At 48.7% G+C, this 26,889-nt stretch overlaps 1 protein-coding gene across 7 annotated transcripts; it reads left to right on the plus strand.

The window, feature by feature from the left end:
• The first annotated feature begins 3,604 nt into the window (after positions 1-3,604).
• RAB3IL1 (RAB3A interacting protein like 1) lies at positions 3,605-19,750 on the plus strand. Of its 7 annotated transcripts, XM_061462064.1 has the most exons (13): positions 3,605-3,661; positions 5,431-5,482; positions 7,707-7,941; positions 8,421-8,516; positions 10,037-10,114; positions 10,435-10,650; positions 12,424-12,543; positions 13,734-13,862; positions 13,963-14,075; positions 15,136-15,159; positions 16,688-16,787; positions 17,943-18,009; positions 18,430-19,750. In XM_061462064.1, the coding sequence occupies exons 2-13, from the start codon at positions 5,469-5,471 to the stop codon at positions 18,510-18,512; spliced, it is 1,275 nt and encodes a 424-aa protein (XP_061318048.1). In that variant the 5' UTR covers positions 3,605-3,661; positions 5,431-5,468; the 3' UTR covers positions 18,513-19,750. The 7 variants fall into 7 exon arrangements, with proteins under 7 accessions (XP_061318048.1, XP_061318049.1, XP_061318044.1 ...); XM_061462065.1 differs by lacking the exon at positions 5,431-5,482 and having other exon boundaries at positions 3,629-3,661; XM_061462059.1 differs by lacking the exon at positions 3,605-3,661 and having other exon boundaries at positions 4,133-5,482.
• The last annotated feature ends 7,139 nt before the right edge of the window (positions 19,751-26,889 follow it).

Genomic DNA, 26,889 nt, shown 5'->3' on the forward strand with positions numbered 1-26,889 from the left:
ACTTTGGAGATTATTTTCCTGCATGAAAAAGCCATGGAGAACAAGGGACTGGACCAGACCTGACTCTCAAGAAGACACAGAAAGCATTAGCAAAATGCTTCTCTGGCTGGAGGAGATGGGAGGATGAGGAATGAAAGGTGAAGAGTCAGGGAGGTGGGTAGCTTGGCTAGGTGGATGGTGGATCTGCAGGAGGGATGTGAGAGGAGTAGGGGGTGAGTGGGTACAAATGATAGAGCGAAGGCAGTGGAAATGGGGAAGGTATGGGGGGGAAAGGATGGCTAAAAATGCCTGTGGAAGTGGGGAGGTTCCATGTCAAGGCTTTCACAACAGGTATGTGCTGTGCTGGGAGACTTGCAGGAGGCAAAGTGGATTTCATGACACTTCATTACACGGAGTAATTTGTTCAGCTTCCATGAAATGTAACTGGAAAATGAGGTGGGTACATCCATGGTGTGAGACAAGGGTGCTGGTTCACAGCTTCCAACTGCACTGAGACTTGAAGGTTGTCTAGTGGTTTGTTATCTCTTGGAAGCAGAGGTGAGAGATGGGTCTGTGTCTCACCAGTTGCTGGGATGGACACTTTGGGATGCTTTGCAACACAGCCAGCCTTGTGCAGAGAGCATGGAGAAGGCAGCAGCTTTTCCTGCCTCGAGGCAGCTTGCATGATAACCCCCAGTTTGGGTTCTGCTCTGCAGGGCCAGCCCATTCATCTGGTTATGGAGAACTCTCACGTCTGTTCAGGCTTCTGCAGGAGCTCTGCCTGTCCTTTGGGGCTGGGAGTGAGGGGGAGCAGTTCTGCTTTCACCTTGTGACAAGTTACTTTTGCCAGTGGCTGGCATTTGGCATCTCCAGCACATTCCCTCTTCATGCTTCCTGTCTGCACTATCACTTCTGGTTCTTCCTGCCTTTGTTGGATCCTGGAAGCAGTTCTACCTTTCTAATCTGAGGACCCTCCGTCCCTGCCAGCCAGGCCTTGGGAGTTAATCATTACAAAGATTAATTACTTCTGGTGCTGTCTTGCAAAGCTGAAGATCTTTCCCCTCCTTCCAAAAGTTCCCTGAAGATAACAAAGGTTACAGCCGTCGACACAAACCTCTCAAACATTTCGTTCAGAGCATGGGGTTGGCCTCTGTTGCCACCACGGATTGTGACCGCAAGGCAGGGCAGGGCTGTAGATGACATGGACACCCAGGAGAAGCTGGGAGAGGGAATTGCTCCTCGTGTCGTATCTACAGTGGTTGTCTGGAATAGATACAAGGACCTCCATATCTAACTTGCCTGCCTTTGGCAGTGAGGCAGAGGATGGAGTAGCTGACTCCAGGCTGGGAGCTGCCCCTGTGTGTGAAGGCTTGGAGGAGATACCTGGAGGAAAGCCCAAGGCAAGGTAGGACACAATGGGAAACATGGGGAAGGACCAGTCAAACATATTCCATGGGTGGCTTGTAGGGGACCAGGTTTTGGCCCATTGGAGGCACTGCCTTGCCAATTGCAGTCAATCCAGAGGTGGCTGTGGGATCCACTGTGGGACTGGGGTAAGAGCAGAAGTGTTTTGCCTGGTTTGTTCCCAGCAGGCAGACATGCCCTGGATCATGTGCTGGGAGGTGGGAACCTCACAGCACTGTGAGGGACAGTTGTCTCTCTGGCTGTAGGTAATGCCCTAGGTGAACTACCTAGAACTGTATCTCCTCTTGATTTCAGCAACAGGCTGTGGAGTGGATCAGTCGTTTCCAAATGCCCCAGGAATGACCTGGAGCTGAGCCTTTTTGCCCCTCTGTGCTAGCAGAGCAGGGCAAGTGAGGAAAAAGCATTTTGGGATGAGTGTGCCCTGGGCAATGAGGCTCCTCCATGAGAGCTGGTGATGCAGGGGGTAAAATGAGCGGGCAGGGAATAGTGTGTTCCCACTGCTTTGCAGAGATGGTGTAAATCAGTGCGGACACATGACTGCTCTCGTGTGCTGGGAGAGCTGCCCTGCTCCCTCAGCCTCCTGGAAGGATGAGCCAGCTAAAAATCAGAGCTGCAGTATCCAGTGTTCAAAACTCAGTAACAAGGAGACTGAGTTGTCTCATTCACACCAGGTTATGGGAAGCCCAGTGCTTTCCATGAATGGGGACTTCAAAAATCCTGGTCCAGTCCTGCTGCTGCCCATCACTAACAAGCCTTTCTCCTCTCGGCCAGGTTTCTCCCATCCTTTCAGCTTCCTGTGTATTATCAATCACTTCTTTACATCCCAGATTCCCTCACTGTACTGGGTTTGAGTGGCAGTGATGTTGCTAGCACCTCTGGGATAACATAGTTAAGAAGTGGGGGTGAAGCTGCACAAAGCAATTGCAATGGGAGAGGAGAGTATGTGAGAGAAAGCTCTGCAGGCATCAAGGTCAGAGCAGAAGGAGGGAAGGAGGTGGTCCAGGTGCCAGAGCAGAGATTCCCCTGCAGCCTATGTTGCAGACCATGGTGAGGCAGGCCATGGAGGTCCACAATGAAGCAGATCGTGGAGGACGCTCCACGGGGATGGAGGTAGATGTCCAAAGGAGGCTGTGACCCTGTGGGAAGCCCACACCGGAGCAGGTTTGCTGGCAGGACTTGTGAGCCGGTGGTGGTGAAGAACTGTAACCTGTGGGAAGGACTCATGTTGGAGCAGTCCATGGAAAACTGTCTCCTGTGGAAGGGACCCAGTGTTTTAACAGGGGAAGAGTGTGAGGAGTGCTCCCCCTGAGCAGGAAGAAGCAGCAGAGACAGAGTGCGATGGATTGACCTCAACCCTCATCCCTTTGTGCTGCTCCGGAGGAGGAGGCAGAGAAAATCAGGGGTGAAGTTGAGCCTGGGAAGAAGGGAAGAACGGGAGAAAGGTCTTGTAGGATTCAGTTTTTATTTCCCGTTACTGTTCTCTGATTCCATTGGTAATAAATTAAGCTCCCTTCCCAAAGCTGAGGCTGTATTGCCCATGACAGTAACCGCTGAGCATTCTCATTGTCCTTATCCTGACCCAACAGCCTTTCAGTATGCTTTCTCACCCCCGTCCAGCCACCCACGGAGCCCATTGAGCTGTTTCAGCAGGAGCAAGCGGGCACGCTCCGTGCTGGGGAGGGATGGTGTGTTTATGGGAGCTGGCTCAGGCTGAACCCCTGGCTGAGCACACACCTCCATCCGGCTGCTCCAGCATCGCAGCGAGGGTGCCTCTCTATAGTGACAGCACAAGGAGTAGTGGGTTAAAACTGAAACAGGGGAGATTTAGGTTGGGTCTAAGGCAGAAGCTCTTCCCTGTGAGGGTGCTGAGGCGCTGGCACAGGGTGCCCAGAGAAGCTGTGGCTGCCCCATCCCTGGCAGTGTTCAAGGCCAGGTTGGACACAGGGGCTTGGAGCAAGCTGCTCTGGTGGAAGGGGTTGGGGTTGGAGCTGGAGGAGCCCTAAGCACCCTCCCAACCCGAACCACCCCAGGACTCCACGTCCCCTCTCAGGCCTCCCCCCTCCCTCCCTCCCTCCCGGGCCCGGCGGGCAGCACTGCGCAGGCGCACCTCGGTCACTGTTCCCCCCTTCCCGGGAGCGCGTCCTTCAGGCGGTGCCTGGGCGCCGGGGCCGGCTCCGGGCATGGTTGGGGCGGCGGCAGCAGCGGCTCCTTCACCCTGAGCGGCGGCGGCGGCGGCGGGACCCAGCATGCGGCGGGGGTAGGTCCGGGAGCCGGGCTGCGGGCGGAGGGGCGGCCGTTAGCGGTGGAGCCTGAGGGGGCGGCGGTTGGGCGCTGCGGGCCTGCGATGTGTGATACCCGGGCCTACCGCCCCCCGAGCGGGGTAAGGGGGGGAGCCGGTGGCTCCGCGGGGCCGCACGCGGGTGTTGGGACTGTGGTGTCTGAGGGTCCCCTCGGGCTTCCATTGGGTTTGCTGCGGTGGTTGGTAGCGCTTCATGCCCTTGCAGAGCCCTAAAGCTGACGGCTTCTCCGGTCTCGGGGCTCTGCAGCTGTGGTTGTGTGGAAGTCAAGAAGGGAGACGGGCTGCCCCATTCCTGGCAGTGTTCAAGGCCAGGCGGGACGGAGCAGCCTGCTCTAGTGGAAGGTGTCTCTGCCCGTGGAACTGGATGAGCTTTTTTCCTTCCCCCAATAACCACTCTCGGGTTCTGTGACAGGATAGGGACATATCGTGTCCATCAGCAGCCCTCAGGTGTAAGAACGCAGTGGGTGATTGCCGAGGCAGATATAAGAAATAAAAGTTATGCGTTAAGCTAAAATAAAATGCTACCATATGCTCTGCCGAAAGCTCCTGAGAGGCCCTTTACCGAGCTCTTAGTGGGGTGGTGAGAGATGCTGGTTCATGGTGGTGCAGGATGGCAGCAGTCAGGGGTCTGTCCCATCTGGATGGACCACTCAGGTCCTCTTTGTGAGCTGGAGGGGAAGAGTTTAACCTGGAGAGACTCACAGGGCTGTTTGTAAGGGAAATAACCCTGTCGGATCAGCATTGCAGGAACATGTGGGGCCCACTGGAAAAAGTGCAGATCCTGCACATTTTTTTGCTTTTTCTACAGAAACCAACTTTAGAAGGTTGTTGGGGTTGTTTTAGGGTTTGTTTTTTGTACAAGTTTGCATTTCTTGTGTCAGTGTGGGACATTTAGGAGATAATACATTTTTCCATGAAAGACAGCCGACAGAGCAGCAGTAGCAAGAGTGTGCCTGTACACGGTGGTCCTTTGGTCTCTGGAGCTTTGTAATTCAAAGCCCCAGCTGGATACTGGAGATGGGGCTTGGCTGGGCAGGAGCCAGCGTAGCCAAGGCCCTTGTGGAGATTCTGTTGGCAGAGAATGCACTATATCATCATAGAAATGATTCTTCAGGATAGGTTTTTAGGTCCCTTGGTATTACAGAGTGTGGGTGGGACTGTTTCATTCCTTGGTATCCTCCAGTTTTCTTCCACAGTGCATGGAAATACACTGGAATACCTGCCTCCCAAGACAAACAACTTTCATCTGAGAACTTGAGAGTCATAATGAAACAACAGGGTTTTTTTTCTTCCTGTTACGTATGAGTTAGTTTGGCTGTCTTAGTAGTTTAGTGGAGTGTTGAAATGTCCCTTTTCCTTGCTGCTTGGTTTTGAATCTGGCTTTTCCTCCGTGCTCTGATTGTTGCTTCCTTCTGATCACAGAAGCTGGAGGTGCTAGGACTGGCTGGGTCCCTTCTGGTGTATTTCCTTTCTAATGCAGGAGTACCTGGAGAGATGTGTTCTCTGCAGCTTACACTGTATAATCTCAAAAGTCCACAGCAGAGAGAGCTTCTACTATGCCACCTGAGAGATGGTTTAAGTGTTGAACAGACCTCTGCTTGCCATGCTTCCCATGCCCCGTGGCAGATCCACTTCATTAATTGGTCTCATTAAATCTCCATATTCCTGTAGTGTGTTTCATTCCTTCCTTTGGGTCATTCTTTTACTTATTCTGTCCTGTTTCCTAGTGTTTGGAGCCTTTGGAGACCTCCTCATCCTGTTAGCGATGTCACTGTTTAGGTAAGTGATGTGTGTTAACTAATCTTGACCTTTCTAAGCCATTTCATTTCTTCTGTGCAGTTCTACTTTTCCTCTGATTAACCAGATGTGCCAACAGAACAGCCTGTCTGGATGGAGCAGGCACTGCATGCCCTGGACACCATGTAGTTCTCACTTCTATGCTCTCTTGCACCTCAAACTGTAGATGCCTGCCCAGTCTGGGAGTTCCTGTTGGTCATGGCTTGCTCAGTCAGCCTTATCCCTCCATGTTTGTGCATATCACTTTTTATCAAGCAGTGCCAGCATGCTGAATAGCTCAAGGTGAACTTTGCTTGGAGGAGCTGTCTGTCCTTTTTCCTCTGTCTAAAACCAATTTTATTTTCTTGCCTTTTCCCCAACACACCCTTTCATGTTATCTTCCATACTTCCAAAGTTAGTAGTATCACCAGGATGAGCCTCCTTTTCCAGATCTTAACAGTGAATGTTCAGTGAAAGCAGGTGAGGTCAATGGGACATTAGTTAGTTTCTGTCCTTTCCTATGTTCTTAAAACTGCTGTATGGCCATCCTGGTGCATCAGTTGGCATCACACTGCAGCAAGGATCTTGTGCTCTTTGTCTTCCAAGGGTTCAAATAGTGTTCCATGTGTGCTTTTCCACATGCTTTCCTGTGGTACCTGAGCTGAATTAGCTGCAAGCTGCTTTTTCTTTCCCTCTCTGGAAGATGCCTGTGGACAGCTTGCTCATGGACAGCTTTGGGGGTAGAAAGGGAAATAAGGGAAAACAAGGCTCTTCTGTGCTGCCCATGGCCAAGCAGATAAGCCCAGTGTGGGGCTGGAGTCAGAGTGAGGAGGAAGAGCGAGGCCTGGCTGGAATACAAGAGGTAGGGCAAGTTTAGGAGAGGAAAACACGTTGGGAAGAGGGGGAAGTGAACCTAGCCAAAAGAAGGTGATAGCTTCTCTGCAGGAGAAGGTAGTGGAGAAGAAGCAGTAGCCAGGAGTGTGCAGGAGGAGGGATTTTGGTGCTGTACATGGAAGAGGGTAGCACACAGCTCAGCTAAGGCTTGTGACCCAGAGATAACCAGCAGCAGGTTAATCTGTAGTGCAGCGTGTGGGTCAAGCTGAGTGGCTGGACACGATAGAAAGCTTCCATGTGTGCAAGACTTGATCTCTGACTTCAGATGACAAGTGGCTGCATGTGGACATTTCAGTGCATGAAGAAGGGGTGATGCACATGCTCAAGACAACACTAAGATTGCAGTGCCCTGTCATGCAGGAAATAAAGCCTATGTTTTCCTCTCATAAGACCCCATCAACTACAAAGCCTACTAAATTCACCAAGCTTCTTCCAGGGTCTGTGTTAGTCTGACAGTTGGCAAAGTCCTACTGAGCACTAGGGAAAAAGGTGTCCTGAGTGACTCTTCTGGTTTCTTCTTTCTAGTACATCTCTATTTGCAAGCCACTGAAACTAAAAAAAGAGGGCTTCGTCTCAGCTCAATGGAAATACACGTGTTTAGAGAGCTCTGTGGAGGACTCTGGTGGGAAACCAATGGTTAAAAATAGATTTCCGCAAAACAGGGGTGGGAGGGAGAAGAAGGTGGGTTTGTAGTGGGGGGATTAAGATCTGTACATTCATAGGGAATGGGAGAGCTGTACTCACTTTTCCTCACTACTCTGCTCAGAGTGTCTCTGAACTTAGGTGTACTGAGTGTATACTGGCATTCTAAACAAGCCAGCTGCAGAGGGTTGCTCTCCAAAGCAGGTGAGAATGGGATTCCTGGAGTAGCTGTCTTTACTTCTCCTGCTTTATTCTGAGTTAATAGTATCTGAGACATGCTGTTTGAGAAGGATTACGCCAGGAGTTACTAATAGCATTGTGTTGCCTGCTAAGTTTTGTGCATCCAGTATTACTTGTGAGGGAGTACTCACTGTTGAGAAACCAGCCCTCTTAAAAGGGGTGCAGGCTGGGCGTCTCAAACTAGACTTGGTGTGATTCTTAAAGATCCCAGGATAGGAGTGGAGGTTGCCCCCAAAGTATTTTAGATCATGTCTTCTGTTGCCAGGCAGGAAGCAATCCAGCCAAAAGGGTAAAGAACTGGTGCAGCTGCTGCTGCCTTCTTCATCCACCATCCCCTTCCCTGCCTCACCTGAGTGCCTGTGAGAGGCTGGAGGCAGAGACTGGTGTTGAGTGTTAGAGGAAGGCTATGAATCACCCCCATATAAAGTTTCACTGTGTTGGTAACCCACAGCCAGGCCAATTTTGAGGATGATAGCCAGAAGCAACCAGCTATTGGACACTGGAAACCACTAATGCCATCCAAAGGGAGCAAGGAGGAGACAGAAGCTGGGTGCCAGGATGCTGGAGGTGTGGATGAGACCCAGTCCACTGAGCAGCTCAACGTGTCACGTCTACGCAGCTCTTCAGTGGAAATCCGTGAAAAAGGGTCTGAATTCCTGAAGGAAGAGCTGCACAAAGCACAAAAGGTAAGGCCCAGAGTTTGCAAGAATACTGAGGATGGTGGCATAGATTTGAGCAGTGGGGATGTTCCTAGAAGTGATGCTGAGGGGAACAGGGTCTGAATGTGGCTGTGGCACAGTCTGGAGCAGGCAGAAAAGGACAGAGATTATGCTGAGGTGGCCATAAAGTGCTTTGGAGCAAAGTCATGAATTGCATGACCCAAAGCCTCTGTGCCAACATCCATGTTTTCTCCTGGAAATCTGCTGCAGAAAGAAGTTGGAGGCAGGCAGTACTTACTATGGAGCCTCCCTGCAGATAAGCAATTCCAGCCTGAAAAGCCTGCTAGAACTTGGGGAGGGACATGGAGTGGGGTACACAGGAGTCTTAGACCAGGAATCCATGCTGTGGTGGAAGGAAAGGTTATGATTGACAAGTGGGGGCAGGCAGGCACAGCACTGCTGGGGCTTGCTATGAGCTCATGTGTCTCTCTCCATTTCCTCAACAGGAGCTGAAGCTGAAGGACAAAGAATGTGAGAAATTATCAAAAGTCAGAGAACAACTGGAGCAGGAACTAGAGGAGTTAACAGCTAGCCTATTTGAGGTCCCACCCTCTTCCTTTTCCCATAATTTCTTAAACTAAGCTTACATCTAACTCCTTTAAGACAGGCTTTCCCTGAACTTCCAGCCATCTCCTCCCACAGCTTCCTCCTTTCTCCTGTTTTTCTTTTCCCACTTGGAGAAGTGGAGCTGGGCAGTGCTGCAGGCACAGCCTCAGAGCAGGGGCTTGTAACTTCTCCTAGGGAGTATTTACATGCATTTCTTTCCTCTTCTAGCAGCTGTGTGGTGGCATAAAGAGCACATTAGTTATGGGTCTCCATCTGGTAGCAAAAACAGATGTGGGGATGGTTATAGCTGGAGCTAAGCATAGCTCTCTGCCCCTCTCCTATGCGTGCTCTGAGTCTGGACAGCAGCTGCTGTGTAATAGAGATGATTCCCTGGCTCGTGTCAGCCCTTGCTTGGGGTGGGAACAAGCTGGATGTCCTCATATGCTCTGCTCCAGTGATTGTTCAGAAGGCCTGTTGGTTGGGTATTTCATGTAACATGATTCTTACCAAGCTCTTTCCTGGCAAGATCCCATTTACCAGCAGCTCTAATGTCTGGATTTGACTGAGCAGCCAGGAAAAAGCCAGAGCCCATCTATACCTTTGAAACAGGCTGGTGCTAAGTGTGAGGGCCAGGAGAGCATCCCCTTCCTGGAGGTTTGGTTTCCTGGGCTCAGGGTGAACATAGAGGTAATATAGCTGAGGGCTGTTCACTTCCTTTGGTGGCCTTGGACAGCAGGGAGGCTCCAGCTGGGATTCACACCACTCCCCTCATCCTGTGAGAGATGCTTTTAAGCTGCCTCTGCCATTTGGTCTCCACCTGAGCTACAGCTCCTGCTGTGTTGCAGCCATGCCCAGAGCAGTGAGGAGCTGGCCTGTCTGCAAGGGAAGTGGGAGCAAAGTGCAGTAACAAGCAAGAGCAGTGACCTCGCCAGTGAGGAGCCAAGATGTGGAGCCGCAAGTCTGGATCAGGATTAGTGCCACAGACAGAAACCAAGGTCATAAAACAGTCCAGTGATCAACCAGCAAGTCTGCTGTGACTGCAGTGACAGCACAGGCCTGAGGTTGAGTCAGGAAGCCAAGCTGGGTCAAGTTCAGAGTTGCAGAGGTATTGGACTGGGTGCAGACACAACTGCTCCACAGCAGTGATGTAGCATAGGTGAGTGCTAATGTCGAAGCCTCAGCTTTAAAGCTGTTCCCAAGGTCAAGGAGGGGCAGGCACTTGCTTCTCCCTTTCTTCATAGCACCTCATATTGGTGAAAGAGATGACCTTGGATTTGGCCAGCTAAACTCTTTAGTTAAGTCAACTATGCACTCCAGACTCTGGCACTCAGAGCTTTCTCTGGGAAATTCTGGGAGAAGGGTCTTCACAGATGGCAGAGTAAAACCCTTGGATGTGGCAGTGATGTCTGTCCTCCTGCTTGCTTGCCCTGAGCATGTGATACAGCAGAGCTTTGGCCTGGCCTGGTGGCTTTGAGTTGGGGCTGCAACAAGCTGACTCAAATTCTCTCTGGTCCAGGAAGCACACAAGATGGTGAGAGAAGCAAACACTAAACAGGCGGCATCAGAGAAACAGCTGAGGGAGGCACGGGGGAAGGTAAGAATTCCACTCTCTTACACAGAGTCTTGATCTCTGTGCTAGGTTGATGCCATCCCTGCCCAGCCTGGCCATGATGCTGTTTGGCTGGAGGAGAGTAAAGTCTCTCTGAGATGCTTCATTTGCTCTGTTCCCTCTCCAGCAGACACTAATTGAGGGGGGTAAAGGCATCCTTGCAGCCTGCGGCTGATCCAGCTCCCCTGTGAGAGATGGATCGGGGGATTGTAGCTGGACCCCAGTAGCTTTAGTGTTTGGTGGGGGTGCAGCAAGCTCAAGCTCAGGAGGTGCTGAAGGTGCTGACTCTTGCCTTGTTTCCTCAGATCGACATGCTGCAGGCAGAGGTAACAGCTCTGAAGACATTGGTCATCACGTCAACACCTTCTTCTCCAAACCGGGAGCTGCACCCTCAGCTTCAGAGCCCTTCTAAAGCTGGCTTCAGAAAGGGCCATGGGCGAAACAAAAGCACCAGCAGTGCAATGGTCTCAGCTGCCAGCCAGAATGTGACTCCAGAGCCTGTCAGCCGTGAGTGCAAAGAGGTGGGTGAGGGCCATTCACTGCACTGGCCCTGGAGCCACTGTTGTCACTGTGCACAGGGAGCTGTGTGGCTTTTGCCTTGGGCTTCCTGGAGAGCTCTGTGGTTTCAGTGTTGGGAGAAGCTGTTTGTGCAGTAATGTGGCTTGTTCCCTAAATTTGTGCTGAGGCAAGCTCTGGAGGGTTTCCATTTGTGGAGATTTCCTCTTCTGAGAAGCATGTTGAAGGCTGCGTCAGGACAACTGCTGGAGGAAGCAGCCAGGAGATCCCTGGAGGGCATGGACAGATTCAGGAGTTGCCAGTGCTGAGAGTGGGTGTGTCAGGAGTTGCTGGGCAGAAGACAGTTGCTTGCTGCACCGTGGCAGTTGAGTCCACTGCCTGTTCTGGTGTGATTTGCTGTTGTTTCTTCTGTCTGCCTATTTTGGCTTGGACACCTGGATACCTCCATCAGCTTCTAGTCTGTCACTTGCTCTTTTCTCCGGCATTTCACTGTTCTTACTCTTCTTTGCAGAGCATAGTGGAATTATATTTAGTTCCTTCCTCACTGGAAGGAACTGGGCAGGGAAGTATACAGAGCATTTGTGAATATCTTTCAAACAAACCCTGTTTAATTCCCTTTGGTCATCCTTTGATAGTCCCCCACCTGCTGTGACCATGGGTGTAAGTAATGCTTCTTCCTGCTAGCAGGACTTTTCCATCTGGGAACTTTCCACTAGCCAGATATATTCACAGCAGTCCTGGGAGCAAGAAGGAAAATGAATGAGAAGGTGGTGGGGGGAATATGTCTCCCTAGTAACTTTCTGGGTGCTGCAGCCTGAGGAATTGTTGAGGGAACACAAAGGTACCCAGTCACTTGGTTTGCATGAGAACATATGCAGAACAGCCACTTGTGAAATGAATGCTCTCACCAAACAGGACTGTGCTGGCAACACTGGTTAACATCTGCTTTTGGCAGTGGATTCAGTGAATGTGCCTTCTGCACAGTGCTCTTGGTAGAGTTTGGCTGAAATGCTTCAGGCAGCATTGGCTATAGCCATTGTTCTGAGACAGCAAAAGCCATGAGAGATGAAGATCCTTTAACTATTCACAGGCAGAGAGGAACAAAGGTTATATGAGAAAGAAAGCCAAAGGAAAATGAGTTTGATAACTGCGAAAGCCTGGTTTCTAGTGGTCAGACATGGAACAGTCCAGGCATGCTGGAAGCTGCAGTCAAATGCAGTCAGTTAGAAGCTACTTTGAGGGATGGGATGAAAAAGGTTTTAGTATTTTTAAGGACCTGTGAGCTCTCCCAGTGCTACCCATTCCTCCAGTCAGAACAGATTTGGGCCTGTCATTTGTGTGGGCAACTTCCACATCGTGCAGATAACCTGAGCTTTAAAATGCCAGTTCCAAAGTGACTAATTTTATGTGTCCAAGATGGGGTGCATGTTTTTTTTGTAACTTGTTAATTTCTGTCTCTCAAACTCCTTAATGGCCTATGTGAGAGGTGGTAAAAGGGAACCTGGGATTCGGAGAGTTGGTGCTCTGTGGAAAGCACATGCCATATCTTAAACTGAGCCTAAAAATGTCAGAATTTGTTCTGGTTTTGCACCTCAAGCTGAAGAGAAAAGGTGAGGCTTGTGACCCTGTGATTTCTTAAGCAGTGTGCTTAGTTCCCTGGAAGGGAGGACTTGAGCCTGTCTTTGTATCTTCTGGTTTATCTCATGTTTGTTACTTCCCTTTCTTGCCTGTCTCTAAACCTTTCCCTTCACTGTCTGTCTCTTCCTCTGCCCTCGAAGTCTGGGTTACCTGCTCTCCTTTCTTTGCTCCTCTGTTTCATCCCTGGGAAGGCAATCCACATCACCTATGAACCAAGCTGGCAGGCCTTGGGGGCAGATGCTTCCTCGTCCTTGCAGCAGGTAACCTTTCTGGTCAGCACTGGTGATGGGTGGGATACATCTACCTCTCACACTTCCAGCCTTTCAGTTCCAGCTTCCTTTTATGCTAACCTCCATATTTTGTTTTCTTTTTGTTTTTCTCCATTTGTTTTTCCATCTTGTGGCTCTGAAGCTGTCTCCTGGTGCCAGGTGAGCAGTGTCCATAGCATAGAATGAATGTGCTAGAACCCAGACCTATTTTCAGCTTTCTTCACTCATGGTCTTTGTGTTGCTCAGCAGGGTTTCTTTAGTTTTGTTTTCCCTTTCACCAGCTTTAACAGGATTTGCTGGCCTTTTAAGGAGAAGCCCTGTCAGTCAGGTTGGTGGTTTGGCTACTGATCCATCCGGGATTTAAATGCCAGGTCCCAGAGACTCCCTCCATCCAGACAGACATGGAGGAAACAACTTTCACAGGGGCTGGGAGCAAGCTCTGTCCTGGGTCCCATGTCGCTGAGCAGTGATAATTCTTGCAAGCCCAAGGCAATGAGCAGATATTAGAATAAGGAAAGCTGTTCCTGTTCTTTGAGTTCCCTTTGAGAGAGCTCTTTTCCTACACTCAGCTTGCCTCTGCAAGCCTGTATGGCTTCCTAGTGTTCCCATTACTTCTGCAAGTCCACAAACACCAGAGTTCTGGGCTTGAAGTGGTCTTTAAAGGGCTGGCATAGCCTGTGAACTCATTCTTGGGCTCACTGAATGTAGTCCTGCTGATGGCTGTTTATTCATAGCTTTTTTCCAATTCATCATTTTCTGTAGCAATCCTTCCCTTAGGGAAGCCCTGGGTGCCACTGTGCTTTGTCATTCAGCTGCTCTCATCATTCCTGCCATGGGCTGAGTGAGCACTTGGTCTGTTTGGTGGTTGTGTTGTGCCTTTCTTGTAGCAGAGGTTCTGCCTCATCCTGGAGAAAGATGGGATAGAGAGGCGCCTGCAGGTTCCTGACAGAATAAGCCCACTATGGCTGTGTCAGTCTGGCACAGAACTCCTGATGGGTGGGAGATGAAAGATGGTTGGAGCAAACCAGCTTCCCCTCAGACACTTATGTGGTGTCTAAGCCTTTCTAGCTGCCAAAGCAGATGCTTTGTAGTTAGGTTATCTGCATATAAAAGAAACCTTTTGATATTGTATCTCTCCGCTCACTTTCTCTCTTCCCACTCCTGTTGGACACTTGCTGCAGGTCGACTCCATTTTATTTGCTGAGTTCCAGGCCTGGAAGGAATCTCCAACCTTAGATAAATCCTGCTCCTTCCTGGACAGAATTTATCGGGAAGATGTAGGACCTTGTCTGGACTTTACTAAGCATGAGGTGAGTGCTGGAAAAGGAGGACAAAAACTGCACAGCATCAAAGTTACACCTTTATGGAGGTGACCTTTGTACATTCCTATCTGCTTTCTCTTTGCCACAGCTGTCGGAGCTGGTGCGAGTGGCTGTGGAGCAGAATACACTCACCATTGAGCCAGTTGCTTCTCAGACACTGCCTGCGGTGAAGGTGTCAGCAGAAGAGTGTGGTGGCCCAAAGTAAGGAACTATGTTTATGCTCTCTTGTCCTCTCTGCTACGTGTCTGTACCATCTAGTGGAGTTTGGTGAGGCCTTGCTCAGTCAGTTGAGGTGAACAGTTCAAAGGGCTCACCTGAGTGTTCTAGCCTATGACCAGTGGTAGTTTAGCTCCGTGAGAATGGGAATTAGCTCAGTTGATGTACTGTAGATGACTGTTTTGGGAGATAACCTAGTGATATGTTAATGCCCTTCGCTTGGGAGAGGTTTGGATTTTTTTCCCATTAAGGTAGCAACTTGTTTAATGTTCTCTAAAGGTGTGTTTGTGCATAACTTAGGGTGAAAGAATTAAGTCAGAGCCACAGAGTGCTGAGGCACTGGCAAAAGGTGCCCAAGGAAGCTGCAGCTACCCCCTTCCTGGCAGTGTTCAAGGCCAGGTTGGACACAGGGGCTTGGAGCAGCCTGCTCTAGCGGAAAGTGTCCCTGCCCATGGCAGGGCTTGGAACTGGATGATCTTTAAGGTCCCTTCCAACACAAACCAGTCTGGGATTCTATGATTATCTCATGTTCTTGCATCTTGTGAGGTTTGAACTCACCTTGTGCTCTTGACCTTGCTGGTGCACTAGGTGGGTTTGAGTCTAGGTCAGAAGATATCTCCTCTTGCTGCATATCATCTTTCCCACTTTACCATCAGAACTGGGGCTATGGCTGCTTCAGAGCTTGTGTGACTGTATCTGGTATGACAGACAACTTGAGATTTACTCAAAAAGGAGGAGCTTTAGCAGATATGACATGGTATTCCATATGAAGATAGGAAATTTTATTCAGCTACTGAATTTAAGTTCAGTCAGGGCTCTCTCTCTTTGTTCTTCCCTCCCTTACCTTCAAGCATGTTCTAAGCTAAAGTGTTTCTGTAACAGTAAATGCTGCATGCAGGTTTCCTACTACTCTCCTCTGCATTTTCTGTCATCTCTAGGCAAACTTCATGAGTATGTGTCAGGCCTGTTCCAAGAACAACCCATCCTGTGTTTATCCTTACTGGTTTCCTTTGATTTTTTTTTTTTTTTTTTTATGTCTTCACAGTGGGTTCCGGTCACAAATTGTAACGTAAGTGAAGTATTTATTTTTCAGTGAGTGATCAAAGATCTCTAATCCATTAACAAGTTACTAATTTAGTGCCATTTAGAAGCTTTGAGGCTGGAGCTGAACTAAGCTAACTTTTTAACCCTGTTTAATTTCCACCCAGACACAGGCCAGTAAGGAATCTTGCTATTGGCAATAAATGCCCAAAGGAATTTGTTCCCCTTTGTTTCCCCAGTTCCTCCCATATGAAGACAGACTGAGACAGTTGGGGCTGTTCAGCCTGGAGAAGAGAAGCTGCATGGAGACCTCAGAACAGCTTCCAGTGTCTGGAGGGGGTTACAAGGATGCTGGGGACTGCAGTGATAGGACAAGGGGTGATGGGTTAAAACTTAAACAGGGGAAGTTCAGGTTGGATATAAGAAGTTCTTTACTATGAGGGTGGCTTACAGCCCATGCTTCCACTCTTACCTAAATATTTGCCTCGCTAGCAGTGGAAAGCAAGCACAGAAATGTGCTCAGAAGCTCTCTGAAACATGTGTCCCTGTGTTTTGTCCTCTTCCATGGCCCACAGGGCAATTTTTTTGCAGCTGGAGAGTGATGTCTCACTTCTCCTGGTAGGACCACTAAGTCTCTGAGGAACATGGTGATGACTGCAGCAGAGTATTCTGCTTTACTGCTTTAAGTGGTGATGAAGGAAGGGCAACTGGTTGGTGCTGGGATCCATTTGACTTGCAAGCAAGGGAATGAAATGGCAAGAAAATAGAGGTGTGCTGCAACCTTGGTGGTTACATCTCTTGGTGGTCTCCCTGGGAGCTGAGTTGTCTTGAAAAGGCTTTTGTTTGCCGTCTGAAATCTCCTTACAATTGTGAAGCCAAGCTTCTTCCCCGTCTGTGCAAGAAGGGATTGCTTGTTCATAGGAACTACAAGCCTTAGTGAAAGTCTCCATGAAGTCAGTAGAAAGTCACTTTATGTGGCTTCAACTAGAGCAGGTTCAAATCAGGCCCATCTTAGTAAAGAGGAGGCTGGCATAAAGACTGTAGGGTGGCTTGTTTTGAGCTCAGCATGAGCAATTTCTGCTCAAATGCTGGATATACCTGTTTTGGGACTAGGTTTGGCCCTCAGCCAGCATGTTTGTGCCTCATCAGGAAAGCTGAAGCAGCTGAGTGGAACAACTTCAGCAAAAGCCTTGCCTGGAACACAGAGATGTGCAGAGACTGGAGGACACTTGTTATACTCTGCTCCAGCCTCATCTCTTTAATGTTTTCTGTGGTTTTGTCTTGGGCTGTCTGCCAGGGAAAGGATACAGCCTTTGCTTGGGTGTGGAATGATTCATGGTTCCAGATATTTAGCCTAAGGCCTCCTAAACTTGCCGTTTATGGAATCTTTCTAGGAGCCAAAGGCTCCTATCAACCATGGGATTTTATTTCTTCAGTTGACTGACACAGATCTGGCTTCTAAGCACTGCTTCCTCCTCTTATGGATAGTCTTGAAGCTGTTGAATTGCTGTGCAGTGGATTGGTGAAGGCTGAAGTGTTTCTTCCTTTGCTTGCAGGAAGTGTGCTCTGAGTGGCCTCCCCAGGACCTGCAAGCACCGCATCATGCTGGGGGATTCTGGGAATTACTACTACATTTCACCATCCTGCAGGGCCAGAGTAAGTCCTTCACATTCCCAGTGTGCCTCAGCCCTCCAACAGTGTTCCAAGCCCTGACATGGAGATGCTTTTTGAGGGTCAGCCCTCAAACTGGCAGAGACCTGTGGGAATTGAGTTTGTTCCTGAAGTCGAGGTGGCTCTTGATCAATGACAAGGGGGCAGGTTTCAGCCCTGGCTCACACTCCGGTGCTCTGCTGTAAGTTCCTTCAGGCAACCTGTTTTCAGTGTGTTCACTTTCCATGGTTTGATTCAGTACAGGGCTTTGATTGTTTTGCTTTATTATTATGTTTTAATTCTCCTTTATAAAACACAGTAATTTTCTGCTCTTTAAATGCTGGCCCTTGTTACTGTTCCAGTACAGATCAGTGACTCAAATAGTTGGGAGAACAAGCTGTCCTTTCTTTGGAGGGAAGGGAGAAGATGAATGATTTGTTAATATTGCCGTTGAGGCTCTGATTCAGTGGAGCATTTCGGAAGTTTATTCTTTCCTCAGTTACATATCGGAGATCCTGCAACATGTGATTATTTCTGAGTCAAAAAGTTGGGTTTGTGCATGGACTTAAGTTGAATGATTTTTGTCACTTGCACCGAAGTGACTAGCAGTCATAGAATCATAAAATCATGGAATGGTTTGGATTGGAAAGGGTCTTAAAGCTCATCCAGTTCCACCCCACTGCCATGGTCAGGAACACCTTCCACTAGAGCAGGTTGCTCCAGTCCTGTCTGACCTGGCCTTGAACACTTGAGGGATGGGACATCCACAGTTTCCTTGGGCAGCCTGTACCAGTGCCTCACATGAAGTGTCACTAATGTCCTTACCTCCCTGCACAAACCTTTAGCTCCAAAGATTTTTCTTCAGTCAGATAAGCCCTCTCTGAAGGAAGGTCATGGACTTTGCTGCCACATTTAGTGATTACTGATATTTTACATCAGTAGTAGTTTGGAGTTCTTCCACAGTGTGTCTCATGGATAGGGTAATATCTTGACATGGGATTGCAGATGCCCAGAATTTTGATTTTTGGTTTGTTTAAAACCAGCTTTCTTCCTATCTCTTGCCATCTGGTGGTACATAGTACTATTTCTCAGGTGCTCAACACTAAGAGCTCTCCTGCTGTAGCTGACTCTTCTTTCCCTTCTCTCCCTTCTCTTCCTCAGATCACAGCGGTGTGCAACTTCTTCACATACATTCGCTATATTCAGCAGGGCTTGGTGAGGCAAGATGGTAAGAAGGGATAGTAGCTGGCTATGGTGGGGATACTTTCTGTGGGCCATTGGGAAGAATTGGGTCCTATTATTAAGAGGTCCTATTCAGTGTGACAGGAGCTGGGCCCACTTGGGGTACCCTGAACTCCCTGTGTCTTTGGAAATGGTTAAATGATAAAAGAAAAGCATGAGTGGGAATAGATTCACCTAGTCCTTGCTCATCAGCTTGTTGGGAACTTTGCCCTAGGGTGGAGCTGGTGGAGGGTGACTTGATGGGCCTGTGCTGCTGGGTGTTTGCTTCCCTCACTCTGGGGATGAGCCTGGCTGGGCTTCACTGTGAGCGCAGCGTAACATGAACTGTTATGTCCAGCCGTGCATTGCTTACTGATGTTTGGTGTTGATTTTTTTCTTTCTCTTCCTCACTCTTTTTGCTTTGCAGTGGAGCTGATGTACTGGGAGGTCATGCGGCTCCGGAGGGAGATGTCTCTGGCCAAACTTGGGTTTTATCCCAGTGAGATGTAGGCAGAGGCCTAAGCATGGAAGGAAACTGGTCCTGTATGAACAGCTTGTCAAACGTAGTCTGCCAAACAGACGAATGCAGTGCCTCTCCTGCAACAGGCCTTACTTGCTCCCACCTTTCTCTGCATGAAGCTGATCAAGGAGCAAGAAGCACAAGTTCCACCTTCAGCTCTCCCACATCTCCAACTGTGAGCAGACTGCAGTTGCCATGCTACCCTCTCAGAGCTGGGCTGGGCCTGGCTGCTCTGGGGTGGCTGCCTATAGACTGTCCTCTATGGAGTCTCCTATATGCAGTGTGTATCCATATGTTTGTTTAAACTTTTGTTTTTATATGCAAGCTGCTTTGGCATAACCCGAGGCCAGTCCTGGGCAAGGCAGGAGTCCTGGACCTTCTTTGTAAGCAAGTCTTTCAGGACAGATGCTGGCTGTCTGTCCATCTGATCCACTTATTCTTTGGGGTGGAGGGTGCTGTGCCCAGCCATACACTTAGGTCCTGCTGACCACTTACTCTCCTAATGGCCTTGTAGACGCCAGCAGCACACAATAATCTTATGGAGAGCCATGAACAGCCTGTTTCCAAGTACTTACTTGCTCCTTTTAAAGGGGCTTGCATGAGAAGCTTTCTGCCAACTGAGTCACAAAGAGGGATTTGTTTCTGGTTTTAGCTTGCAATTTGGCACAGGGTGATCCAGGTTGGGGGAACAGGCAGAACAGGGACCAGAGCTGTGCATCTGAGGCCTTCAGCAGAAGAAAGTGAGCTGGGAAAGCCATAACTCTCAGCTTGGCTGCAGTTGGTGCAGAATGTTTTCTCCTGCTCTAGAAAATCTGCTGTAGTTGCCACAGGCAGATGCAGACCTTGATGTGTTGGTGTTGGTCCTTGGTGCAGAAGTACCCCCATGGTGCTCTTAGAAACCTCACTCACAAAGATGTCTTTGAGGTGTTCTGCTCTGAAGGAGCTTTGGGCAGTGTTGTTCCCACTGTTTAGATAAAACCTGTGGTCCCAGGCTGGGTTTTCATGTCTCCGGAAGTAGCATGCCCAGGCTGAGCAGTCCTGAGGCCTTCCTTGTATGGCATTATACCTAGACATGCATGTCCACTGAGAAACCCAGCTTCTGGGCTCCCATCCCCAATGAGGGAATCTGAGACATCTTTGTGTGCACATGAGGGATGTAGCTGTGGTTCCTGTGTGCCTCAAAATGTTCTGGGAGGGATGTCATTAAAGCTGTTGGAGGCCCCCTACAGCTTGAGCTCAGACCCAGGCTTGTCTGTACAGGGATGTGTTAAAAGCCATGACAATGTTTCATAGCCAATTTAGCCTTTTTTTGTCAGCGATTCTGGAATCTGCTCAGTCACCACCTACCCTGGGGTTTTCATCTCATGTGGCATTTCTGCAGTCTTGACTCTGCCATCATCATAACTCTCATCTTAGCAAGTTGGTGTCCAGAACCACATCACCATCCTCAGCTCCAGTCAGTTTCGTCCTCTCCTGAGAGATGCTACGGTAGGAACTCTGTATCATCAGTGGAAAAAAACTGAGCTGCCGTGTTTCTGTTCAGTAGAGGGAGGAATAGACAGGGAAGGTGAAAGTTCTGGTTTGGAATCTTAATACAAGGACAGCTTCACAGCAGAGCTGAGAAAACCTTCCTGTAGAAGACCCCCATGAGCACAAGCTTTGCTGTCACTGAGCACACTCCCAGGATGGTGCTGGGTTGCTCCTTTACAGCTATGCTGGCACATGCTATTGCTTGCCAAAGTTTAGTAGCCATGTGAAACTTTGATATCCCCAGAGCTGAGAGGACACATTGCACAATACATGTGAGTATTGAATCCATCTCCTTCAGCTTGGAAAGGGCTGACCTCCAGGGCTGAATTCTGAACATCTCTTTGGGTAAGAGTCTGGCTGGGTCTTGAGCTAGTGATAAGCCTGAATCTTTTGGTGGTGTCTGCCTTCCTCAGCTGCAGATTCCAGCTCAGGTAAATCCTATCCCTGGCAGTTTTCTCCTTATATCTGCTCCCCCTGATCTGATCTCTACATGTCCTGTGCCATTCACTGTTGCATTGCACAACAGATATGGCTGCATTGCAGCACTGGGAATGAGATGATCTTTCTGTGTAGATGTTCTGGTTTGAGGGCTATTCCCCCTGCCTCGGTGTCACTTTGTAAAGCACTTTGAGATGAAAGGAGCTGAAGAAAAGCATTGCATAAGGTTGTCTTCCATTTGAAACAAAACAGCAATTTGTAGATTAATATGAAGTCACTCTCTTAACAGCGGGATGGTTGCACCCTGCTCTTTATTACAGGAAAATAAACTTTTGCTATTAACCTCTTTAAAAGTCTGGTTGCAGTTCTAGGGTTGGGTTGGGTTGGTTGGGGCATCTGTGTTTGGTAGCCAAGAGAAGAATCAGGTTTGTTGGCATTGTGCTCTGTGCTTCTCCTGCCACCATTTGATGGGAATGGGGTTTTAATGCTTCTCTTCATCAGTTTGCCCCTTTGGCAGCTGGTTGCTCCCTGACTTCACCCAGATCTAAGTGACTGTTTTGGTAGTGAGCAGAGTTCTTCCACGGGTATTTCTGCATAGAATCATGGAATGGTTTAGGTTGGAAGCGACCTTAAAGCTCATCCAATTCCAACCCCCTGCCATGAGCAGGGACACCTACTAGAGCAGGTTGCTCCAAGCCCCGTCCAAGCTGGCCTTGAACACTGCCAGATATGGGGCAGCCAAGTCATCCAGACGTGCAGGAGGAAACCAACTGGTGATTGAGGAGCAGGGACAGCTCTGGTGGTGTCTGCCCATCCCACCTGTGAGCAGAGCTGCCAGGAGGGCCAGAGCACCCTGTATGAATGAGGGGCTTCAGGGAGGAGGTGGGAGCCACCAGGACCAGCAGCTGATAGGATGGAGTTATTGGAAGGGTTGTCCTGCCAAACTCAGAGTTGTGCATGCGCATCCCTTCCCTGATGGGTCTAGAATGGGCTGCTGGTGTGCTCAGGTAACTAAAGTTGCTCTGTGCTTCTCAGCTCCTGGGCTGTACTCTGTTAAGCAGCTGGGTTCTAAACTGGGAGCTGTGTCCAGAAAGGGATTTATTATATATTATTATTGGTTTTATTTATTTTTATTTTTCTTTATCTATTATATTCTATTTTGGTTTTATTTTATTTTAATCCTATGGAGTCTACTATTAGCAAGTAATACAAGAATCTCCAGGATAAATTCCCTCACTACTCTGATGAGAGGGAACTGAGGAAAGCTAGGTAACTCCACCTTTGGTAATCATGAATGGACACAGGAGGACCTCTGGTGCTCCAAATAGCTGTTGCTAGAGAAACATCGTTCACTGATGGTAGCACAGATCTTTACAGTGTTTAAGAGATTATTTGAGGGCGCTGAGGCTCTGGTACAGGGTGCCCAGAGAAGCTGTGGCTGCCCCATCCCTGGCAGTGTTCAAGGGCAGGTTGGACACAGGGGCTTGAAGCAACCTGCTCTAGTGGAGGGTGTCCCTGCCCGTGGCAGGGGATTGGAGCTGGGTGAGCTTTAAGCTCCCTTTCAACACAAACCCGTCTGGGGTTCTCTGATCCTTTAGGGAGTGCAGCCTCTCTGGTTTGGTCCTACCCTGTGCAGCGTGGCCAGGCAGCCACAAGAGGGCGCAGGCAGACCAGGCAGGAACTGTCCTCCCTCCCTATCCACCCTGCAAGAATGGAGCATCTCCATGGTCTTGCTTCGCTTCTGTGGAGGCATCAGACCCGCTGACCTGTCTTCTGCAGCGTCTTAATACGTGTATTTCTGCAGCCTGCCTCCACTGCTGGCAAACGAAACTGGTCTTAGATGGGTGCTGTTTTCCTTAGGTAACTGGGCAGTGTGTCTGTGATGTGGAAAGGATTTGGATTTCTTTAAGGGATTCTTGGATAAGCCAGAGGAACACTAAAAAGCAATGGCCAGGTAAGGGATTGTGAATGTTTTGCTCTCTAAGTCTTTAGGTGTAATGTCCTCACTGGAGTCAGTCGGGATTGCTGTTGGGAAACTTTCCTGTGGCTGGGAGCTAAACCATGAGGTTGGCTCCTAAGCTTCTATGGTCTAAGCAGACATTACCCTGTCCCATATCCCCACCTGCCCACCTCTTCCACCAGAGCCTCCCTGCTGTTTTACCTCTAGGAAATAAACCATGGTCCGGTTGCCAGACCCTCCCCATGTCCATTGAAGAGAGCCTTTGGGTCCTCTTGTATGTGCTGCTGTACGAACAGCACTCCTCTTTGTGCCTGTTTCCCTCACAGTGTAGAGCCTGCCAGCCTGTCCTGGGCCAAAAAAGATCTTCAGAGAGTTTCAAACAACATTGTAATGTGTTTGACTTGCTTGAAACACAATGGGCAAAACCTTTTGAGAAGATTTTGCTTCCCTTCCTCTCTCCTTCCTATATCCCTTTCTCTGCCATAAAGTCTAAAAGTGATTTTACATCATGTCTGGAGTTCTGTGCCCATAAACCAGCCTTTGTGCAATCCCCCTTGTATTCTCAGGCTCTGTAAGCATTAAAGCCTGTGTGTGTGACCTTGACCTCTTTTTGGAGCTGATAAGGGAAAGGGCAATTGAGAGCAGAGGGCCTGTTTGCCCTGGAGATGCCCTAGTAACTGCTAACTGTAGGACCAGGCAAGGCTGTGCTGTGTAGGACAGTGCTCCTCAGTCATCCCTGTGACAATTCATGCAGAGAGGCTTGGCCAGCTTGAGAAATGATGGTTTGCAGTAGTACTATAGTACTATAGATGCACCAGGACAAATGCACATATAGCTTGATAGTATATCCATTGTGCCACCAGCATCTTCATGAGCAGCTTCTGCAGCTTGTTAGTGTTGTCAGTAACCAAACTGGCAGGATGTGAGGCATTTTGGCGTGGCACCAAAACACAAATAGCGGCAGTTACAGCAAAAGGAACCAGAGATCTTCCTGTGGCTTTTTCCTGCACCAGTTTTAGTGTAGATTATCCTGGTGGGTGCCAGTTCAGCTGCCTGTCTTGGAGCTTCAATTCTCCTATCCATTAAACTGGGAGATGATTAGTTTCCACCATGAGGTGGATATTTGGGGCCCACCACTTCTATCTTGAGCTCTAGTAGGGCTGATAAGGTGTGTGTGTACTCGATATATTTGTTCTACCTGTATGTGGGGCTCTGAGCATTTGTGAGTGTATTCATAGCTGGGAGGATAAGGGTCTGCAGGTCCAGGATGAGGCATCTTAACCTGGACTGCAAAGGAGTTTGTGTTTGGAAGTGAAAAGGGATGTTTCATATCTCTGATGGAGGTTAGTATTGTGCACAGTGAGGTACTTTAAGATACTTAGATGTTAATACACGCTTAATGCAGAATCTAGGAGAGTTTTGAACAGCAAGAAGAGAGAAACCAGCATAAGGGACGTAGAGATTTGGTTGCTCATGGCAATTCCTGGGTCTGCTGGTCCTGTCCTTTACCCTGCCCTCAGAGTTACTCCAGGTTTGCACAGGGCTGTAAATCAGGCTGTCGTTGCACGGTCGGTCAGGCTGTCCCCACATGCACAGAGAGATGGATGTTTCCAGGAACCAAAAACTGAAACATTTCTTTTTGATTCAGGTGCAGTCAGGGAGAAGGTAAAAGGTAAGCAGATGGCTTCAAAAGAGTCAGCTATTTCAAAGCTTTCATGATAACTAATAACCTTCCTTTACGGTGAATCTACCAAACCAGGGAGGATTACTGCAGCTCTGTGTCAGCTATGGGGAAATTCCATTCATTTTGGACATTCAAGGAGCATGGCCCTACCAGGAAGAAGTCAATGTCCTGGCACAACTATAAACGTGCACCTGGCACTGAGGGCTTGTCAGCCCTGCCAAGGCAGAAATTCCTTATAGGAGCAGTCCCTGTGGTGCCACCAGTGCTGGAAGCCAAGAGGTCAGTTTTGCTGTTTATCATGTCAATATGTCCATGTTTGTGCAAGTGTTATGGGGCTAAGATGGAAGGCTGACCTTAGCCAGCCTGTTAAGGCAGATGGACTTTGTGCTGGTTTGCATAACATCTGCAGTACTGTCAGAAGCCAGAACAAGTCCCCAGTGGGGGTAATTCTTATTATTTGTAAGAGAGAAATTGGATAGCAAGATGCCTTCCTGCTTGCTCTGTGGCTCGAATTGAATCCAGTTCAGCAGTGTTAGGGGAGAAGCTGCTGCCCAAGCTTTCCATTTAGTTCCAGATGTCCCTGTTCATTGCAGGGGGTTGGACTAGAAAGTCCCTTCCAACCCAAACTATTCCATGATTCAAGAAAGAAATCCCTGGGCAATTATACCCTTATGCACTCATCCTTCACACATCTTTTTAGTCCAACAGTGATTTTTTTGGTCTGGGATCTTCTAACCCCTTCTTGAATTCTTTCTGTTTCTTCACACAGGCAGGCTGTTATCTGTTCTTATCACGTTGAGATGCAGCTTCTGCTGATGGCTGTAGCTTTCTTAGATTCTGGTTTGTGCTTCTTGTGCACTAGCTTATCACGAGAGCATGGGACACTAAAGTCTTAGACCTAGGATAAACACGACATAGCAACAACTGAAACATCAGTGTGTTAACAACATTCTTCTCCCACTGAAGACAAACCACAGCACTGCAGCAGCTTATAGGAAAATTACTATGAAAACTAACTCTATTCCAGCCAAAAGCATGTCTGGGTGAAAGTCACAACTTAGGGCCTAAGGCTTCAGTAGATTTAGCTGCTTATTCTAAGCAAGTAAAGCTGAGCAAACAGTGCATTATACTGTAACTCTAAGTGACTCAAACTATTTAAACCTACTTATTTAAGCTAAATAACAAATATCCCTCAACAAACAGTGGAATAGAATCATTTAAGTTAGAAAAGACTTTCAAGAACATCAAGTCCAACCATAAACCTAACATTGCCAAGGCCACCACTAAGCCATGTCCCTAAGTGCCACATCTACACGTCTTTTACAGACCTCCAGGGATGGTGACTCCACCACTTCCCAGGGCAGCCTGTTCCAGTGCTTGATAACCAATGCTGCAGCTACTGTTTGACCTAGCCCCTGCTGCTGGAGTGACTAGGTCAAACAGAAGGTTCCAGTGTGCCATTATTGACTTTGTGGTGAGGCTGACAGGGCTCAGTGGACAGTGAGGTCCCATCCAGAAGGGCTGATATATGCCACAGGGACATGTGGTAAAGCAGCCACAAAGCCTGTGCACTGTGGAGCTTGGAAAGCAGAAAAGGATCTTCAGCATCCTCTTCACTGCAAGTGTACAAAGAGATCAACCCCTCCTTTCTGATCAAGTAATAGTATATTCTATGTGTGAAATTATTCCTCTTGTAGGTGAAGATATGGCACTGAGCTGCACAAGGAAAAGCTGATTCTTTGATACGTGTCTGGTTACTGAAGTCACTTGTAGGATGGAAGTGGTTTACAGCTATTTGTGCAGGAGTAGTAGTAAGCCCTAAAACAGATTTTTAGGTGGGACTCTTTCAGAGGAGGGAGCTGTGAAAAGGAAGCTGAAATAGAAGCTGGAGGTGGTCCCTAGAAAGCTTGGCAGTGAGAACTCTAGCACTTGTTCCTGTTCTCTCCTTAGAGAGCTTTCAGTGATCTCCATGTGGGCACACAGAGCCTCATGAGCTTCTTAACTCAATGTACAGCACCAGAGACTTTGTTAATCTTTCCTGTTTATGCTTCCACTTGAGTTCTGGGCGTGCAGGTTTTCCTTTGGCAGGTGTAGGTATGGTATTTACTTAAGGACAGGTCTTTGCCCTTAATTCCCCTGGCTCACTGTGCTAATTCTGCTCTGTTAATCACCTTAGTGGCCATTCAAGGTGCCTCATGCCAACAGACATGTAAGTTAGTCACGGCTGAAAGACACCTTTGCTCTTTCTGCATCAGAATTGCAGCTGGGGCTGGAAGAGGTGACTTGTCCATTGCCTTTGATGACCTTACCCTTTGTCAGGCCACCTCCTAAATGTCAGTGGGTGAAGATGATAAGGAATGAGGCATTAATCCAGCTTTCAGTGAAACTGTTGATGGTGCAGTGAGCTTGACAAATGTTTCAGGGGCAATTGCAGCAGGACCCACTGGTCCCAGGAGTGGATGACAGGAGTGCTTTTGGACATGTAAAGTGTTGGGACTACCCAAAAAGCTTGACAGCTCTGGCTGACATAGAATCATAGAATGGTTTGGGTTGGAAAGGACCTTAAGATTATCCATTTCCAACCCCCTGCCATGGGCAGGGACACCTCACAACTAGACCATGTCACCCAAGGCTCTGTCCAACCTGGCCTCGAACACTGCCAGGGATGGAGCATTTACAGAAGCTTTGGGCAACCTGTTCCAGTGCCTCATCACCCTCACAGTAAAGAACTTCTTCATTAAGTTAGCATCAAGCT

This window comes from Pezoporus flaviventris, unplaced genomic scaffold (assembly GCF_033815535.1).
Source record: "Pezoporus flaviventris isolate CSIRO_AGI_PZ_B2104156 unplaced genomic scaffold, CSIRO_AGI_Pfla_v1 ptg000035l, whole genome shotgun sequence".
In the NCBI taxonomy this organism is placed as follows: domain Eukaryota; kingdom Metazoa; phylum Chordata; class Aves; order Psittaciformes; family Psittacidae; genus Pezoporus; species Pezoporus flaviventris.